Source organism: Lutjanus erythropterus, chromosome 18 (genome assembly GCF_056507025.1).
Source record: "Lutjanus erythropterus isolate fLutEry1 chromosome 18, fLutEry1.hap2, whole genome shotgun sequence".
Lineage (NCBI taxonomy): Eukaryota > Metazoa > Chordata > Actinopteri > Lutjaniformes > Lutjanidae > Lutjanus > Lutjanus erythropterus.
The window spans coordinates 30,317,516-30,336,395 of record NC_139334.1 but is presented as its reverse complement, the minus strand read 5'-3'; the positions used below and the strand labels follow the sequence as shown (position 1 = coordinate 30,336,395).

At 40.7% G+C, this 18,880-nt stretch overlaps 1 protein-coding gene across 3 annotated transcripts in view; it reads left to right on the top strand.

Annotated features, from left to right (window-relative positions):
- hectd1 (HECT domain containing 1) overlaps positions 1-18,880 on the top strand; it is a 38,619-nt gene that overhangs the window by 8,780 nt on the left and 10,959 nt on the right. For all 3 annotated transcript variants that reach the window (XM_084743169.1, XM_084743170.1, XM_084743168.1), the window contains exons 5-25: positions 2,073-2,300; positions 3,162-3,443; positions 3,528-3,798; positions 4,019-4,095; positions 5,174-5,272; positions 5,480-5,594; positions 6,980-7,154; positions 7,364-7,502; positions 8,828-8,998; positions 10,028-10,250; positions 10,351-10,614; positions 10,824-11,035; positions 11,136-11,282; positions 11,403-11,497; positions 12,793-12,898; positions 12,990-13,124; positions 13,862-14,001; positions 14,437-14,649; positions 14,831-14,941; positions 15,081-15,247; positions 15,863-16,039. In XM_084743169.1, coding sequence (XP_084599295.1) covers positions 2,073-2,300; positions 3,162-3,443; positions 3,528-3,798; positions 4,019-4,095; positions 5,174-5,272; positions 5,480-5,594; positions 6,980-7,154; positions 7,364-7,502; positions 8,828-8,998; positions 10,028-10,250; positions 10,351-10,614; positions 10,824-11,035; positions 11,136-11,282; positions 11,403-11,497; positions 12,793-12,898; positions 12,990-13,124; positions 13,862-14,001; positions 14,437-14,649; positions 14,831-14,941; positions 15,081-15,247; positions 15,863-16,039 — 3,547 coding nt within the window. The remainder of the gene's footprint in view (positions 1-2,072; positions 2,301-3,161; positions 3,444-3,527; positions 3,799-4,018; positions 4,096-5,173; positions 5,273-5,479; positions 5,595-6,979; positions 7,155-7,363; positions 7,503-8,827; positions 8,999-10,027; positions 10,251-10,350; positions 10,615-10,823; positions 11,036-11,135; positions 11,283-11,402; positions 11,498-12,792; positions 12,899-12,989; positions 13,125-13,861; positions 14,002-14,436; positions 14,650-14,830; positions 14,942-15,080; positions 15,248-15,862; positions 16,040-18,880) is intronic.

Below are 18,880 nucleotides of genomic sequence, written 5' to 3'. Positions count from 1 at the left end.
AGACTAGCAGTTTTATAAAAAACTTTGTAAACAAACTGTTTCAAGTCTATAAATGTCAAATATGGATGCAGAGGTATGCAGAGATATGCAGAGGTTTTCCTGAAATTAGGAAACGCTGCAGCTCTAATGAACCGTTTCTAAAGAAGGAAAAGTGGCTTGATGGACGAGACCCATGAAATATTACAATAGGAAACATATGGATATATTAAGCTGTAATAAAGTGTAAGACATTGTATTTCTGAAATATTTGCAGAGGACTGAACGGAGCGTCTGTCTTAATATTTACTGTAGATTATAAAGATACCAGGGTTTCTACAGAGTATGGAATCTGGTTTTAGTCATTTACAGGTCTACATAAATATGGAAAAAAGTAAAGGGAGTATGAAAAACTAGTTGAGTTTCCACACTAGAGCTGCACAATTAATTGCAATTAAATCACAGTATGGCTACATGTAGTATCCAGATTGTGGAACCAGAAACAAGTCACAAAGTTTTGAAAAATTTGAAAGAAAACTCATTTTCACTTTGTGATGTGGTTCTGTGATTTGGATATTGCACTTGGCCATATTGCGATGATATTGCAGTTATCTGTGCAGCCCGGGTCTGTTGTAATGCAAAGCAATGAAGCGGAGTCGTCTCACTCTGCCCTAATAATAAAAAAAAGATGTCTGCGGATGTCCTGCAGAAAAGTGGAAGGAGCAGCTCGTCACTAAAATGAGAACAGCTGGTCTGGTCCAGCATAAAATAAAGGTTCACTTCATGCAGCACTTTTGGTGTAGATCTGCCATCTTCAGTGTTTTTATCTCGTCATCAAGGCTGTGATGTCATCAGCGTGTGAAGCTGGGTCAGACAGCAGCAGTGTGTGTCTTTGTTAAAGTGAAAGCTCATCAAAGAGTGTCTGTCAGTGTGTTTCTGTCTCTGCTGCTCCATTATCCTCCTGAACAGGGCCAGTGTGTCAAAGAGCATGATAACAACTAACCAGACCAGCCTGCTTGTGTGTGTGTGATTGTGTGTGTGTGTGTGTGTGTGTGATTGTGTGTGTGTGTGTGTGTGTGATTGTGTGTGTGTGATTGTGTTGTTGATTTTTGGGGCAGAGCCACACCTCAGGCAGGAGATCACAGCCATGTGCTACCAGATGTTTATTTATACTCATCACAGGACAGCTGAGCTCTTTCTTCAGGCCTCTGTGTGTGTCTCATGGCTCAGCACTGATCTGTTCTGCTGATAGAAGCAGAAAGATGCTGTTTGTCCAGTTTGTCGGCTGTTTTTAAGGCATCACTTGCTGTTTGATCTTGTGTTATTTTAATGTTTCCCAGGTTTGCTTCATTAAGCAGTAGATATGTTCTGTGTGTCTGTGAGGAGATGAGTGTTCATTAAAGGTCCAGTGTGTCAGATTTAAGGCGATTAATTGGCAGAATATGGCAGAAATATAATGTAATATTAATCAGTATGTTTTCATTAGTGTATAATCACCTGAAAATAGAAACCTCAGAATTACAGTGGTCCAAAACAGACAAACCAAACACCGACTGTAGATATGTTTTGTTTGAGTTTCACAGCCATCCTTGGTTCTCCTACACACAGGATAGTGACACAAGGTACAAGAGTGTGCCATTCAAACACAGTCAGTGCTGCACAACTAATCCAAATATTGATGACATTGCAATATGGCCAATTGCAGTATTCCGATTGCAGATGCTGCAGTTTTTTGATGAGGTAAATATGTGTAGGTCTGGGGCGATTCGTCGACGTCATTGATTACGAAAATGTCAGTTTGTATATTGTGTGTCGACGTGTCTGTGCTTGGTCAGAGCACAGATTCACCTCTAGAGCAAGTCTCACTGTGATCATCTAAAGCAGTCATTCCCAAACACTGGGTCGTGGCCCACAGGTGGGTCATAGGGACTTTTATTTGGGTCGCCAAATGAATAAAAGATTATGGAAGAAAATCTGCGAATTTAAGATTTACATCTGCAGTTCACCTTTAAGTATTTAATTTAAGGCATCAGCGACGTCACTGTACTGGAGATGATTTCCCACTAAGTTTTACTCTGTGTGTGTTTGTTGTTCAGGTGCTGGAGCTGATCTGTACCCGGGAGTCTGGTGCTGTGTTTGAGGCCGGTGGTCTGAACTGTGTGCTGAGCTTCATCAGAGACAGCGGTCATCTGGTCCACAAAGACACTCTGCACTCAGCCATGGCCGTGGTGTCCCGACTCTGCAGCAAGATGGAGCCTCAGGACTCGTCTCTGGAGACCTGCGTCGAGTCTCTGTCCAGCCTCCTCAAACACGAAGACCACCAGGTAACGATTGACAACTTCCAGTGAAGCTTTGACTAAAATGTCATTTAGTTTTAGTCATATTTTGGTTGTCTGAGTTGTTTTAGTTTAAGATGCCTAACATCTAGCATGTTTAGTTCATGTGTAATGCATTATTTGTTTTTCTATAAATTCCAATTCACAGTCCTGAAGTAAAACTTTATTAACTTATTAACATTCAGAATAGTTTCAGTTTAACAACAATTAAACTTTATCTTATTATCTTTTCATTTCCAATCCAAGGTGATCATCTCTGGCTCGTTCTCTTCCCTGATCAGTACAGGACGGTCTCTGTTTTTTTTTTTTTGTTTAGCCTGGATTGTAATTTCAAGTGTAGTGAAAACACACCAGTTACCTTGAAAAACAAAATAGATTCACTTCAGATTAGCTTCGAGTTGGTTGTGTTTCTATGGTGACTGTCACTCCACAGAGTTTACAAAGAGTCTTGTTTTCCTTCACATTTAATATGAAATTTATCCACATGCAGGGTTCAACACTGAGCCCAAAGTCAAGTTTTACTTTCCCCTTTACAAACTTACTCTTCACTTACAGACTTATGTATCTGTATGTTCAATAAAAAAAAAATACCAAAAAACTACCATTTTCATTTACTTTTTTCAGGATTGTTAGAAAATTGACATTGACTAATAAAAGTAAAGTGTTTGACCACTAATAGGATAAAGTCAAATATAGTATATTATTAATATTTAATTTACATGGCAACATTTTTGTCATCATAAATGTCTTTAACAACAAAAGTGTAAAAAATTATTTGTCTGCAGAGTCACCGGTTTGTTTTTCAGCTGCTTGTTCCTCGGTAGAACTAAACCACTTCCTGTCCTCCAGGTATCAGATGGTGCTCTGCGCTGCTTCGCCTCACTGGCTGACAGATTCACTCGCCGTGGCGTGGACCCTGCCCCTTTAGCCAAACACGGACTGACGGAGGAGCTGCTGTCTCGCATGGCGGCCGCTGGTGGCACGGTGTCAGGCCCGGCTTCTTCCTGTAAGCCGGGTCGGACCTCAACAGGCGCTGCCCCTTCGGCCCCGGATTCCAAACTGAGCAACCAGGTGTCGACCATCGTCAGCCTGCTGTCCACGCTGTGCAGGGGCTCGCCACTCGTCACACATGTAGGTCGACACACAAATAAAACCAGAACAGTCATACAGATTTTAAGGTTCCACATGTTTTGATATGTTCTCTTCCATCTTCAGGACCTGTTGCGTTCAGCGCTGCCCGACTCGATGGAATCCGCTCTGGGAGGAGACGAGCGCTGCGTGCTGGACACCATGCGGCTGGTGGACCTCCTGCTGGTGCTACTGTTTGAGGGACGGAAGGCGCTGCCCAAATCCACGGCGGGCTCGACGGGTCGGATCCCCGGCCTGCGACGCCTGGACAGTTCAGGAGAGAGATCGCACCGACAGCTCATCGACTGTATTCGCAGCAAAGACACAGATGCTCTGATCGACGCCATCGACACCGGAGGTACGAACACTGAAACCACTCATGACAACAGACATGATGGACGCTGTAGGAACTTATTAAACTCAATACCTTAACGTTGATACATGTTTATATTCATCTTCCGTCTGGACGATTTGTATTTTTGTCACAGTGTTCTGTTAGAAATCACAGCTGCCATCTTGTTATAAACGTTCTTCCTGTCCTCAGCGACACAGAGTCAACTTCCTGCTTTCTGTTGCAGCTTTCGAGGTGAACTTCATGGACGACGTTGGACAGACGCTGCTCAACTGGGCTTCAGCTTTTGGCACACAGGAAATGGTAAAAAAAAAAATGAATGCAGAGACACTGAGCTCTTCATTCAAGTCCTACTTATAACTCCAAGATTAGAAGGTTCCATCTGCATTTGATCTGTTCCAAAAAACAAATATGGTAGGAATTAATGAATGAAATTTTATTATTGTGTCATGCAGGAGCAATGTGCTCAGCCCAAAGAAGCTTACACAAAACTATTAATGACGCATTTTCCAAGCTTTAGAAACAAAGTTAGCCAACAGTTAAACAACCGTTCCATTCTGTCATCATCAGACCACCTGAACATTTGTGGATTTTGAACATTTCATTGAATATTCTTAACTCATCATAAAAAGGGACAGTACCGAAGAAAACATGATTTATTCTCAGCTTCTCCTGGTTTGCACAGTTCACACAACCCACTGTCCTCCAGGATGTTTTTAAATCTGCTGACTTCAAGGTTCAGAGGAAGGATTCCTGCGCTCAGCTGTGCAACTAAACACCTCTGACTCCTCTGAAGTTTTCTGTAACATCAGAATCAGTGCAAATTTTGGTTTTAATAAAATATTCAACCATTTTGTTTCAAATCTAACAAGTAAATTTCTTCTAATTGTTTTTTATGCTGCATGTCAAATTATTACTATACAAATGTTCCAACTCGGCCACAGAGAATTATGCCATTTACTCCAAAGAAAAATTGTATTATTGACCCTGTTTTCTGACATATTGCGCAGATGACTCCACAATCTGATCATTTCACATTTTTAGGATTTTGATGCTGTGCTTTTAGAGCACATTAAGGCGTCTCTCATGTTCATGGATGAAAGAGACTTCTTATGAATATCATTTTTGCAATTTGGAATGCAAAAAACCCTGAAGCTCAACATCTCAGAACCACTTGGAATATATTTTCATATCACCACCTTGGAATAAGATGGTTCTATCTGTTTTCAATGACTGTTATTTAAATGAAATAGCTGCACAGTTTTATGGAGGAATGTGCTAAATATTGACTCGTCGGAGTGTAGTATTTCAAATATTTCTGCCATCTCGTGTCGACTCTGGTTTCCTGGCTGTAATTTCAGTGTGTTTGTTGTTGCTCCAGGTGGAGTTTCTATGTGAGAGGGGGGCGGACGTCAACAGAGGTCAGAGGTCATCCTCACTACACTACGCTGCCTGTTTCGGACGCCCACAAGTAGCCAAGGTAACAAACACACACACACACAGATTCACACTGTAAAGACAGAAGTGAGATTCTGTGAAACACGTGTGGGAGGTTGGTGATAATGCTGAACTGGAGTCCTGTTTCGTTTCACACATTTGATTTGCTGTGTGTATTCTATTTAATAATGTGTGTGTGTGTGTGTGTGTGTGTGTGTGTGTGTGTGTGTGTGTGTGTGTGTGTGTATAGACTCTGCTGCGTCACGGAGCCAACCCTGACCTGAGAGATGAGGACGGGAAAACTCCTCTGGACAAAGCCAGGGAGAGAGGACACAGTGAGGTGGTGGCTATCCTGCAGTCGCCTGGTGAGTAAACCCACAATAAATAAAAACACGATACTCCTGTTAACCGTTAAATGATGCTGCTCAGTGTTTATGGGGAATTTATCTGTTGCTTTCGGTGCTTTTCTCACACCTGAACATAAAATTCAGTTCGTTACAACAGAGGCTGCATTTAAAACATAATTTCCCGTCAGTGGAAGTCACATGGAGGTCTCTGTACAAGTCAGACCTCAGGACTAAAATAGAATATAATAAAATTACAATATTATTACAAATCAGCGATTCGTCTTGTTCTTTTTTTCATAGTGTGATGTGACAACATCAGATTTTCTCACAGTCAGAAATCCAAAGTGTGTGTCCTCCTACAGTTCAGTTTAAACTCAGTGGAACTGCAGAGCTTCTGTCCTCAGGCTGCAGACGCTGTCCAGCATCACCTGCACTGCACGCTCTGCACACCTTCACGCAATGAATTACAGATTTGTTTGGATCAAACCAGAGTTTGTTAAAACAGTTGAAAGACAAGCAAAGACACTTTTTGTTGAGTTTATTTAGTTTCTGTAAAGTCTGAATGAAGCTGACGATGATGCAGATGGATTCTGGTGAATTTGTGGAGATGAATAAATCAGCTGTTTCTGCTTAAACCAAACATCTCTTCCTCTTTAAAAGAAAAAGCTCTCTGACTGTAGCTGAAACTTGTTTACCAACCACTTGTTTATCTTCTCTCATCAGTCAACAGACACAACATGTTTGTCATCAGGAGATTTTTTAATAAGTGCACCAGCTAATATAAAATATATTTATGATTACCTTTAATACCTGACTGACAAAGATAAAAAAAATAATTGACTATCAGGGGACAGCCTTAAGAAAAATGGAATGACAGAGATGTATATAAAAGTAACAATAGAAAAGCAAAGATTTAAATATACATTCATAACAACAACAATATGAAAAATACCAAATAATTTCTTTTAAAATATTTTTAGCATCTGGATAAAAGTAATTTAAAACACAAGCATATTATCTTACAGTTGCACATAAAATCAGTAAAAACCTTTAACCGAATTGTTTAATTGTTTCAGACAAATGGAGCAAAAATATCTAAAAGCAGTCTTTCCAAGATTGTCATTAACTGTAGGCACATGCACAGTGACTCAGATCTATGAGGGGGTGTTAGAAGTAAAATCTCAGAGGCACAGTAGAGATGATCAATAAGGTGGAATAGTCTTTTACAGATATATAGAAGGGCTGACAGAAAGTGAGGGCCAGCCCGAGTTTTGACCTGAACTCTGAGAAAACAGCTGAAAATATCATCTGAGCGATAAAACGTCTGCTCTGAGAGGGGAAGTAGCACCAGCAAGGTAACATAAACCTGTGTGTGTGTGTGCGCGCGCGTGTGTTTGTTTCAGGTGACTGGATGTGTCCAGTCAACAAAGGCGACGACAAAAAGAAGAAAGATGTGAACAAGGAGGAGGAGGAGGGCAGCGAGCCCAAAGGAGACCCAGAGATGGCTCCGATCTACCTGAGGAGACTTCTGCCTGTTTTTGCACAAACCTTTCAGCAAACCATGCTGCCTTCTATTAGGTAACCTAATATTTTAAAATTCACCACCTCTCTGATTGGCCGATGAGTTGTTGGGGAAAAAAAAAAATGTGGGAAACTTTTTTTCTTTATGAGAAATGTGATAGAAAAAGAAACGGTTCACAGTAAAGGAAGAGAATTGTTTCTGTGTGAGTGTTTTAAAGACTGACCGTGTGTGTGTGTGTGTGTTTTTTTTTTTTTTTTTTTTTTAGGAAAGCCAGTCTGGCTCTGATCAGGAAGATGGTTCACTACAGCAGTGAAGTCCTGCTGAAGGAGGTGTGTGACAGTGAGACAGGACACAACCTGCCCACTGTGCTGGTGGAGATCACTGCTACTGTCCTCGACCAGGAGGTACACACTCACACACTCACACACTCACACACTCGCACACTCGCACACACACTCGCACACACACTCGCACACACACTCACACACACACTCACACACACACTCACACACTCAGACGCACACACACTCCACAAAATAACCAGCAGTATTTTGACATTGAAAATCTTGAGGTCACTTTACTTATAGCTCCTGCTCTCTGACGACATGTGTGGAGCGATCAGCTGATCAGTGTTCAAACGCATCAACAATATAAACAACTCAAGTTCCACTTCCTGTCCTTTTGTAAATCTGTCATCATATCTCACAGTCATCCTCAGCATGATGCTTGGTTTGATTTTTTTATTTATTTGGAACATTTAAAAAATATATATACACACTATGTATATATATATATATATATATATATATATATATATATATATATATATATATATATATATATATATATATATATACATATATATATATATATATATATGTATATATGTGTATATATGTATATATGTATATATGTATATATATATATATATATATGTATATATATGTATATATATGTATATATGTATATATATATACATATATATATATATATATATGTATATGTGTGTAAAGTAGGAAAAAGATACAAAAAGGAAACAAACAATAACGAATGAACAGACTTACAATGAGAAAGAAATAATTTCTTTGTGCATCTTTTTAAACTATCTTTTTGGTTTCTTCACTGTGTTCCACAAAATCATCCCACAAACTGATCTGCACATTCTTTTCTTTTGTTTGCGAAAACATTGTTTCAAATTTTGTATTTTGCCAGGAAGTTAAATTATTTCTTGCTTTGTACTGTGACTTGAGCAGTTTTAAAATCTACCAGATCTATAAATTTCAATGCATGTGACTTTGATCAGTTGTCATCATGTGACCAAACAGAGTTTACGCTCCACTCGACCAGGGGCTGAACTGTCTGAAATCACTTGCTGTACAGTCCACTACATAGAAGAAGTGCAAATTGTTTTTACTTCCCTTTTACAAATTGTTTGTTTTATTGGCGGTTGTCAAAAAACAACAGACTAACGTTAATTGTCTTGTTTAGTGTCAGAATGTGAAGAGTCAGTTTGGAACACAAAAATATTCAGTTAAATATGATTATAAACTGAGAAAAGCAGGAAATTTCCCTATTTGAGGAGCTGAAAACTGAAAAATCCTACCAAATAAAAGAAGAAAAGAGAGGGAAAAAATGTAGTTCATGTAGCTCTTATTTCTGCAGTCAGGGAGTAAAAACTCCACTCATGGCTGCCAAACTGACGTGAAACTATAAAATCTTTGTGTCTCAGGACGACGACGACGGTCACCTCCTGGCTCTGCAGATCATCAGAGATCTGGTGGATAAAGGTGGAGACGTTTTCCTCGATCAGCTCGCCCGACTTGGAGTCATCAACAAGGTGTCCACTCTGGCTGGACCGGCGTCTGATGACGAGAATGAAGATGAAGCCAAACCTGAGAAGGTAGAGTGCAAACAGTGTCTGTTCCAACAAGAGGCTTCACATTTCAGATTATTTAACTATTTTAGTAGTTTTGTCCATCTTTTCTGTCAGTGATAATAATTATTACAGAATTATCCTTTAAAACTTGATCTTTCTCTGTTTGGGTAGGCAGGTCTGTCTGGTTGGACAAGTGGGTCAAAAATCTACCTGCCTGAAGTCAATTTTTATTCTCCCTGAATATATTGCCTTGTTTATTCACAACTATCAAATAAAAAGAAAGACTAAAGTTAATTATCATATTTCATCTCTGGCTAAGCTGTCTGTAAAATGTCAAAAAATAGTGAAACATGTCCTTTCCAGATCAAGGTGATGTCTTTAAATGTCAGTCCATGTCAATATATATGATAATAAACAGAGAAAACTGACATTTTGCATGAAAACTTAACAATTAGTCAAAATAATGTAATAGTTTTATTCTTTTTTTTAACTGGGCAAGTGAGTTGCTAGATTAACAAGCCTGATTTGACTTTTTACTTTCCCCGGGCAAGTTGTGTCCTGGTTCTGTCCATGTCCTTTACACTTATGTAGAATGAGATTTAAGACAACATACAATCAAATTTAAAAGGAAGTTTTCTAAATACACATAAACAAAACTAGAAACACTTACTATAAAATGTTTTTCATGCAGTCATGTTGTTGTTAATTGTTACTGAAGTCTTTTACAGTATTCTAGAAAAGTTAAAAAAAAGTTCTTACTTGATTGCAGGTTTTCTCGTTAGAAATCATTAAGTTCAGCACTTATTTCATGCATCCTGCCACATTTGTACAGATTTTGAGCTTTTGATTTTGTTGATCTTTTCAAGTAGATTTTATTTTGCACAAAAATCTGAACATGAAAAACAGTAGTGGATTCTCTAAAACTCTGTTTTTGCAGGTTTGATGCCAAAGGAAGAATTAAAAATGATCTTTTTTTGTAGTCAAAGTTAAATGTTAGAAATATTTTGAGTAGATCTCTAAGTGAATACCTGTACGGTCTCTGACTGTCTGCAGGAGGAGGAGGTGCAGGAGGATGCGAGGGAGATCCAGCAGGGGAAACCGTATCACTGGAAGGACTGGTCCATCATCAGAGGGAGGGACTGTCTCTACATCTGGTCTGACGCTGCTGCGCTTGAGCTCTCAAACGGCTCCAACGGCTGGTTCAGGTTCATCCTGGATGGGAAACTGGCCACCATGTACTCCAGCGGGAGTCCAGAGGGGGGCTCGGACAGCTCCGGTACAAACAACACGTTCAGGACACACGCAGAGCTCTTATTTATCTCTGGTTTTCTTTCTTTTTCTTTCTCTGACTGATTTCCTCCATGTTTCTTGTGCAGAGTCTCGCAGTGAGTTCCTGGAGAAGCTGCAGCGGGCGAGGAGTCAGGTGAAACCAGTCACGGCCAGTCAGCCCATCCTGTCCAGCGTGGGTCCCACTAAGCTGACGGTGGGAAACTGGTCTCTGACCTGCCTGAAGGACGGCGAGATCGCCATCCACAACTCGGACGGACAGCAGGCCACCATCCTGAAGGAGGACCTGCCGGGCTTCGTCTTCGAGTCCAACAGAGGAACCAAACACTCCTTCACCGCCGAGACGTCACTGGGTGTGTGTCAGTGTGTCCCAGCAGCTCCACGACTCGTCCTACAGCAGCAACACAGCCACATAAACCTAAAAAATTGTGGAAAGTTTAAAATGACCTTTTATTATAGAAAATCATGAGAAGGTTGACATTACCACCGGTTTGGCTGAACTTAATCAAACCATGCTTGGCATTAAAACCGTTTCTGAGTCTGACGTTGTGTGTTTGTGCAGGTTCAGAGTTTGTGACGGGCTGGACGGGGAAGCGAGGCCGAAAGCTGAAGTCGAAGCTGGAGAAGACGAAGCAGAAGGTGAAGAGCATGGCGAGGGAGCTGTACGACGATCACTTCAAAGCTGTAGAGAGCATGCCCAGAGGAGTGGTGGTGACGCTGAGGAACATCTCCACACAGCTGGAGTCTGCCTGGGAACTGCACACCAACCGACAGGTACGGAGATAGATCTCAGTCACGCTGCAGCGTTCATTTTGTCATTTTGATGTGCCGTCTGAACTTTGTATGATTTTTGTGTGTGTGTGTGTGTTATCAGTGTATTGAAGGGGAGAACACGTGGAGGGACCTAATGAAAACAGCTCTGGAGAACCTGATCGTAGTTTTGAAAGATGAAAACACGATTTCTCCGTATGAGATGTGTAGCAGTGGCCTCGTCCAGGCTCTGTTCACTGTCCTCAACAATGTGAGTGTTCCTTTTAAAATCGCTCAAACCTACGGTATTTTGTGTCTTTGCCTCAAAACATGTCCCTTTTTAATGAAGTTGTCTGCTGTAAAGTGAGTTCTTCTGTCTGTCTGTGTGCAGAGTGTGGAACTGGACCTGAAACATGATTGTAAGCCTTTAATGGAGAGGATCAATGTCTTTAAGGCGGCTTTCAGCGAGAATGAAGATGATGAAAGGTAACAGCAGCTGACAAGTTCATGTCCTGACTTGAACTTGGACCTGCACACCCACACAGGTGTTCCATCACTCTGACTGATTAAACCTAACCTTAAATTGATCGGCTGATATTTTTTCTAAATAGTTTGATCTGTGGTAGGTAGATTTTCTATTTGGTGAGAAATCTAGGAAAAGCTATTCTCCACACTGGTGGGTAAATGTTTGCACCAAAACAGAGAGAATATCTGCTGCTTGTGAGTTTCACACACTGGGACTTACATGGTGCACTTGAATGCACAGGTTGCTTAAAACAGAAAGGTTGATATTTTTTTCTTATTTCCCTTTGTTTAAATACACGATTTACATCTGTCATTACTGTCTTTTTCTTTCACTACAACATTTTAATAATGAGATATAAAATCAGAACAATATCCCACGCATTGATTACTCATAAAAAAAAAGAAATCTGAATCTCTTTTCAAAATGATGATGATTCACTTGCTCCTATAGGACAAACGAACCACATCACAAAATCCACACAAACCTCAATGTTATAAAGTGCATCGCCATTCTATTTTTTATGTTCAGCTGCATTTAAGTTAATCACTGTGATGTTCTGAAGAAAGAAAGAGACGAGGTATTTTCTGTTGCATGTTTGTCTGTTTAAAGCTGTTTTTTTTTACTTGTGTACAATACCTGTTTTTGTTGTGAGAAAAAGACAGGAATCGTGTGAGAGAATTGTGATCTCAGTTCTTTGGAATAAAAATCAAAATTCACATTTTAGTAAGAATTGTGTAACCCTACTATATAGGCAGATTTAAAAAAAAACATGTGCAACCTTGTGCAACATGTCCTCAAGTACCTCGCTGATCATTTTCCAGTTGTTTTATTCTTAAACTAATATAAAATACTATATTATTAAGAATATTTTAATAAATAAAAGTATCAGCCAGTAATATCAGCCTCGTCATGACAGCCAGCGATTCTCTCCGTCCTCCAGTGTTGTGTTCACACTTTTCCTTCCAGAATCAACATATGACACAAAATCAACACTGAACATTTTCCAGCTATAAAAGTTGCAAACGAGGCTAACGGGAGAGGGAGAGGGAGAGGGAGAGAGCGAGAGAGCTAGAGAGCTAGAGAGCTAGAGAGCTAGAGAGCTAGAGAGCTAGAGTGCTAGAGTGAGAGAGAGCTAGAGCTGTTAATCAAGCACTGTGGAAGAGCTCAGTCAGAGTGTGTGTAGGTCTGTGTGTGTGGAGGGGCTTTACTAAAGATCTGATTACACCTGGACTGTGTTTTTTATGTGTGTTTGCAGCCGACCAGCTGTTGCCTTAATCCGTAAACTGATAGCTGTCCTGGAGTCAATAGAACGTCTACCTCTGCACCTGTACGACACTCCAGGCTCCTCATACAACCTGCAGGTGAGTCACACTGTCCTCTGGGGTCTTCCGGTCTGTCTGTGAGGTCTTCTGAAGGATGGACAGACTTAACGAACGTGTTTATGTTTATCAGATCTTGACGAGGAGGTTGCGGTTCCGTCTGGAGCGAGCGCCAGGCGAGACGGCTCTGATCGACCGGACGGGTCGCATGTTGAAGATGGAACCACTCGCTACTGTGGAGTCTCTGGAGCAGTACCTGCTGAAGATGGTGAGGACTCACTGAACGCTAGAGTCGTCACAATACCTGAATTTTTAACTTTGGTACAATACCAGTATGAAAAGACTGCACTCAGTATCTCTTTTGATATCACTGCAAAGAGAAAAAAAAGTCTAGACTCACAAAATAAGATTTTATTTTTTTTTTTCCATCAACAACCTGCACACAGTGTTGGTACAGAAAAAGACACTGCAAGGTTTTGCTGAAAGCCAAACAGAGCTGCAACAATTAAAATAAGATAATCCTTCATTTGTCTTACAGTGGGGAAATTATCAGTAAAAATCTAAAAGGATTTTTTTGTTTTGCCTCCACTGAAGCTCCGCCCACAAGAATGTCATAATATTTACCAACAGACAAGCGGTCGATAAAGACTGAACTTAGATCATTTTATTTCTTTGGTTCTTCTGTATTGATTTTTAACGTGGTATTGAAAAAGTTTGGAAGTATTGATACTTTTGACAACCATGAACACCATTGAACACACCCGCACGCACGCACGCACGCACGCACGCATGCACGCACGCACGCGCGCACGCACACACGCACGCACGCACACACACAGACACACAAACAGCCAGACACACATGTAACTCGAGAGTGTCAGGAAAACTTTACCCCAAATCGCATTAAAGGCATCACCGCTACTCGTTTCACTCTGATGTGAAATATAGATCAGATTTTAACCTTCCCTCCTCCCCGTCTTCCTCTTCCTCCTCTTCATCCTCCAGGTGGCGAAGCAGTGGTACGACTTCGAGCGTTCATCCTTCGTCTTTGTGAGGAAGCTGAGGGAGGGACAGACCTTCACATTCAGACACCAACACGACTTCGATGAGAATGGAATCATCTACTGGGTCGGAACCAATGCCAAGTAAGTTCTACTTACTCAAGGGCTACAGTCAAACTACATTTTTTATTTATTACTATTTATTATTTATATACACAAGATGTATTGGGTGCAAAATAAGCAATAAACTCCATGTCTGAACATTTCTTGCTTTGACGCTACGGTCTCAAAAAAAAAAAAAAAAAAAAAAAACACATTATCAGGCTCCATGACAAGAAAACTTTAGTTATTTTTCTCAGTTCTACACTCTGGGAAGTTACTGACTTTTTTCTTTGTGGGACAGAAATGTGACAAGCCATCAAAGATACATGTGGTAAAAAAAGATTTAGAGTTTAATGAAGAATGATAAAATATGATTTGATCAGGTATTGGTTATTGATTTTTAAGTTTTCACCTTTATCTGAGATAGTTCATCATCACAGCTGGACTTGAATTTTTTCACATTTCTGTTCCGATCAGGACGGCTTATGAGTGGGTAAATCCTGCCGCTTACGGCCTGGTGGTGGTGACATCGTCGGAGGGGCGGAACCTCCCCTACGGCCGGTTGGAAGACATCCTGAGTCGGGACAGCTCTGCCCTCAACTGCCACACCAATGACGACAAGAACGCCTGGTTCGCCGTTGACCTTGGCCTCTGGGTCATTCCCTCAGCTTACACCCTGAGACACGCCAGGTAATAAAACAAACACACCTACAGCCATGGGTATGTAAAGCAATAATTCAAATGCACCCTGTAAGATGCCAGCTAATTTAAAGAAACATACCAACATCCTGTGAAACGCCAGGTAATAAAACAAACATACTTAAGTCACATCAGGTAACAAATACACCTGCTTCTCCTCCTCATCCTGCAGGGGTTACGGCCGCTCTGCGCTGAGGAACTGGGTGTTTCAGGTGTCGAAGGACGGTCAGAACTGGACGACTCTCTACACCCACGTAGACGACTGCAGCCTCAACGAACCGGGGTAAGACGTGTGTCAATAAACTGATCAATTTGTGACAAAATTCTCACCAGCATGTAGAGAAACCACCCAGAATTCACCGCTAATCCTCCAAATAACTGAAGACTTGGAGTCTGAACCTGTCTGTGTGTTTGTGTCTCAGGTCGACGGCCACGTGGCCTCTGGACCCGTCCAAAGAGGAGAAGCAGGGGTGGAGACACATCCGGATCAAACAGATGGGGAAGAATGCCAGCGGTCAGACTCACTACCTGTCTCTGTCCGGACTCGAGCTGTACGGCACCGTCACCGCCGTCTGTGAGGACCAGCTCGGTGAGGCCGCCATCTCTTCTTTGATTTTATTTTTTTAGACTCATTTCTGAAAGTTTGCATCAGTTACCTTTTTATATGAAAGAGTTGATGACTGCACACTGAGGGTCACCTGTGGACTTCAATCAGAGATTTTCAAAACATTTGTTTCCATCTTTCAAAGCAGAGAACTATGAAACTTGGCATTAGGGAGGAAACACTACAATATTTTCAAGGTTTGATAAAGTCAAAAGTCACTGTATACAGTAATACACTATTATTATTATCATTATTTTATTTATTTTTATCATTATTTTATTTATTTTTATAGTCATATACAATGATCCTTAAAGCAATGACAAAAGATTGAACAAACACTTTATTAAAGATTAAACTAAATAGTACGTTCTCCAACGTAAACCAGTCATATTGTTACAACTTTTTAAAACTAAGTATTTGTAAAGAGAAACAAATACCATAGATGGATAAATTTATGTGGAATTACTGTGAATTTTTATACCATATTATAATATGGAACCAGTATACTGCTGCAACCCTACTCACCACTGGATTATCTGTCTTTATGAATGTTTGATAAGAACTTCTTCTCTCTGTCCTCTCTCTGTCCTCCCCCCTCAGGTAAAGCTGTGAAGGAGGCGGAGGCGAATCTCCGTCGCCAGCGCCGCCTATTTCGCTCCCAGGTGATGAAGTACATCGTCCCGGGGGCACGCGTTGTCCGCGGCATCGACTGGAAGTGGCGCGACCAGGACGGCAACCCTGCCGGAGAGGGCACCGTGACCGGAGAGGCTCACAACGGTAAGACACGTCCTAAGAGGATGGACAGCACCTGAACAATAAAACCTCAACATCATTGATCCTGCAGCTTCAGAGGAACGTGGAGTCGAGAACCAGTTCATCTGTTGTTTTTAAATTGATTTTATGTTCAACATCTTTTCATGTCTGAAGTTTTGGTCCACAGGAGTCCTGCTCAATGTTTCTGTCCTCAGAGACTCGACTATGGGAAAATATTTGTGCCAGCAAGTTCTCAATTTGACAATTTGTATTTTCAGAATTTGAAATTTAGAAGTTCATATTTTAGTGCAACATCAGATTAATTGATTAGTTGCCAACTATTAGATTAATTGCCAAAAATCTTATAGTCAGCTAGTTGTCTGACTTCATTTTTTAAGAATAACTGTCCAAAATCTCTGATTTCAGCCACTCAACCCTGACAACAGTAAACTGAATATCTTTGGGTTGTGGACAGAACAAGACATTTGAGAATGTTGCTCTCTGAGACACTGATCAATGTTTTCTACATTTTTTCTGACATTTTATTGACCAAACAACTGATCTAATAATCAGTAAATTGACTGAATCGATAATAAATAATAATCATCTCACTCTGAAGACCTTAACTCAGACTGAGGAAAGCAATCGAGCACAGATCTACAGTTTGATCTGTGACATCGACAGAGCTCATTGCTTTCTTTTTTAAATCCATCAAACAACATTTCTCTCAAATCTTTCTTTATAAACAAAACCCACTAATTTAAGAACATGGGTACAAATTCATGTAGTTAGTTCAACTGCAGAACTAATTCTCAGATGCACATTTGCATTTTTTACTAAAGTTTTGGAACCTGCTGGTTCAAATATCTGCCCACAGTCAACGTTCATGTTTGACTCATTCTGTGAAACAGGATCTGAACTCAACAGCTTTGGCGGAAAGGAAGGAACAGTTTTACATTAACCCTTTTTCCACCCTGAACTTTCCTATACACAACCTTTAACATGACTATAACATGTCTGATGGCAACATCTGGCACATCATCACATCTGTCTGTGCTGAGGTCACAGCTGTCAGGATGGCGGGGTCGTGACTGTGTGAGGTCGGCTTACAGTTAGCAGTTGGACTGATTCAACTTTTCATTACTGCTCTCACAGTTTTACATCCATCGTCCATTTTTGTACTTGTGAGCTTTTTTTGGTAAAGTTACTTGGAACTTAAAAAGCCAAACCAAGTTTCATGAAAATTGGTTCAGAATTCAGTGAGTTCCAGTCGATTTCTGCAGCTTTCCATACACTCTAAAAGACCCTGAACGCTTCAGTATGGCAACTGCCCAAATGCATAGTGGCACTAAAGATGGAGGCGGAGACAAAACAGCGATTTATTCATCTGATATGGTGTCTAACTTCAGTGGATCACAACATATCTGGTATGGAATTGATCTTCAAATGCTCTGGATTAAGATGAGAGAGAACTTTTCTCTGGATGTCAAAATGTGACCTGCAACAGATCAGGGCAGCCTTGTTTTTAGCTGAGCAGTTGTTGATGGTCAGCGGCCCCAACCTGCTGGTTATTAGGAGTGAGGAGTCTTCGGTCACTATGAAACAGAGCAGTCAATTAAAAGTCCTTTAACATTCAGTCCTAAATGTTCACAGAATCTATCAGGCTGATGGATCCAGTAGGACAAGGGACAGAGGATAACTTACTGATGCAGTCACACCTCATCATCCCCTCCATGCTTATGCCTGGCAGAAATGATTAAAAAAATCAGATTTGTTCTCTTGCAGGAAGTAACAAACACCTTCCTCCCTCCTCCTCCTCTCCTCCTCCTCCCTGCCTCTCGCTCCTCTCGGTGTTTCTGTGTTTTAATTCAGACCTGATGTTCTGTCATTGCGCTGAGCGCATGGAGACGCCACCAGCAGCTCTGTTGATTATCATTTAAAAATCATGAACCAGGATTATTGTCGTTTAATTTTCTTTCTTTGTGGCTTCTTTGACGCTTTGCATTTGCCAGAAATATTTTCTACTTTTGCTTTGATTGTCATTTTCTGTGACTGTGTTCATATTTTTCTCTCTCATCGCTCCACCTGGACCAAAATCTCCTCCAGTGACACTGACTGAGAGTCTTCCAGTCGAACAGTCGGTTTATTATTTTTTTCCTTTGTCAGTCAGTGTGCGTTACAGTTACAGGATAAAACAGATAAAAGCTGACAAAAATGCACAGGGAGAAGATTTCAGTGAGGAAGTAAAAATAATGGGAATCATAAATATGTTTTATAAAAGCTGGCACAGTTATGTTTTAAGTTTCAGCTCTTGTTTTTTACCTGCAACATTGTGCACAGAGCAGTGCAACAGCATGACAGGCTGTAGTCAACCAAAGACTGAAATTCTACCCACTCCTCAACCAGTCGTTAAGTCGATGGGGGAGAAACATGTTATCTGTAGATTAATTAAAATCAGCCACAGCGCACTGAGTGACTCTACCTGCAGCCTAAACACCAAATTTCATATTGTACCCTACAAAATAAGCAGTAAAGCAACATAAATTATGGCAAAGTTGAGTCATGAACAGCTTCTTTTTAATTTATCATGAGGATTAAAACATTAGCAGCAGGCGCTTGTTAATGAAACAGTCAGGAAAGTAAAATCCACATGTTCTTAACAAAACTAGACTTTTTATCCACTCAGCTCTTCTGTCCTTCTGAGGGCTGATATAACAATTTGTGCTGCTTCTCTGACACAGTGTCAAGTAGTTTGGAGCAAGTAAATGTTGAGTAAACAGAAACTCACTCAGAAATAAGATACAGTACGTACATTACAGTAACGATTTGGAGCAACCAATCGATCAGCCAACCACAAGGTGTCAA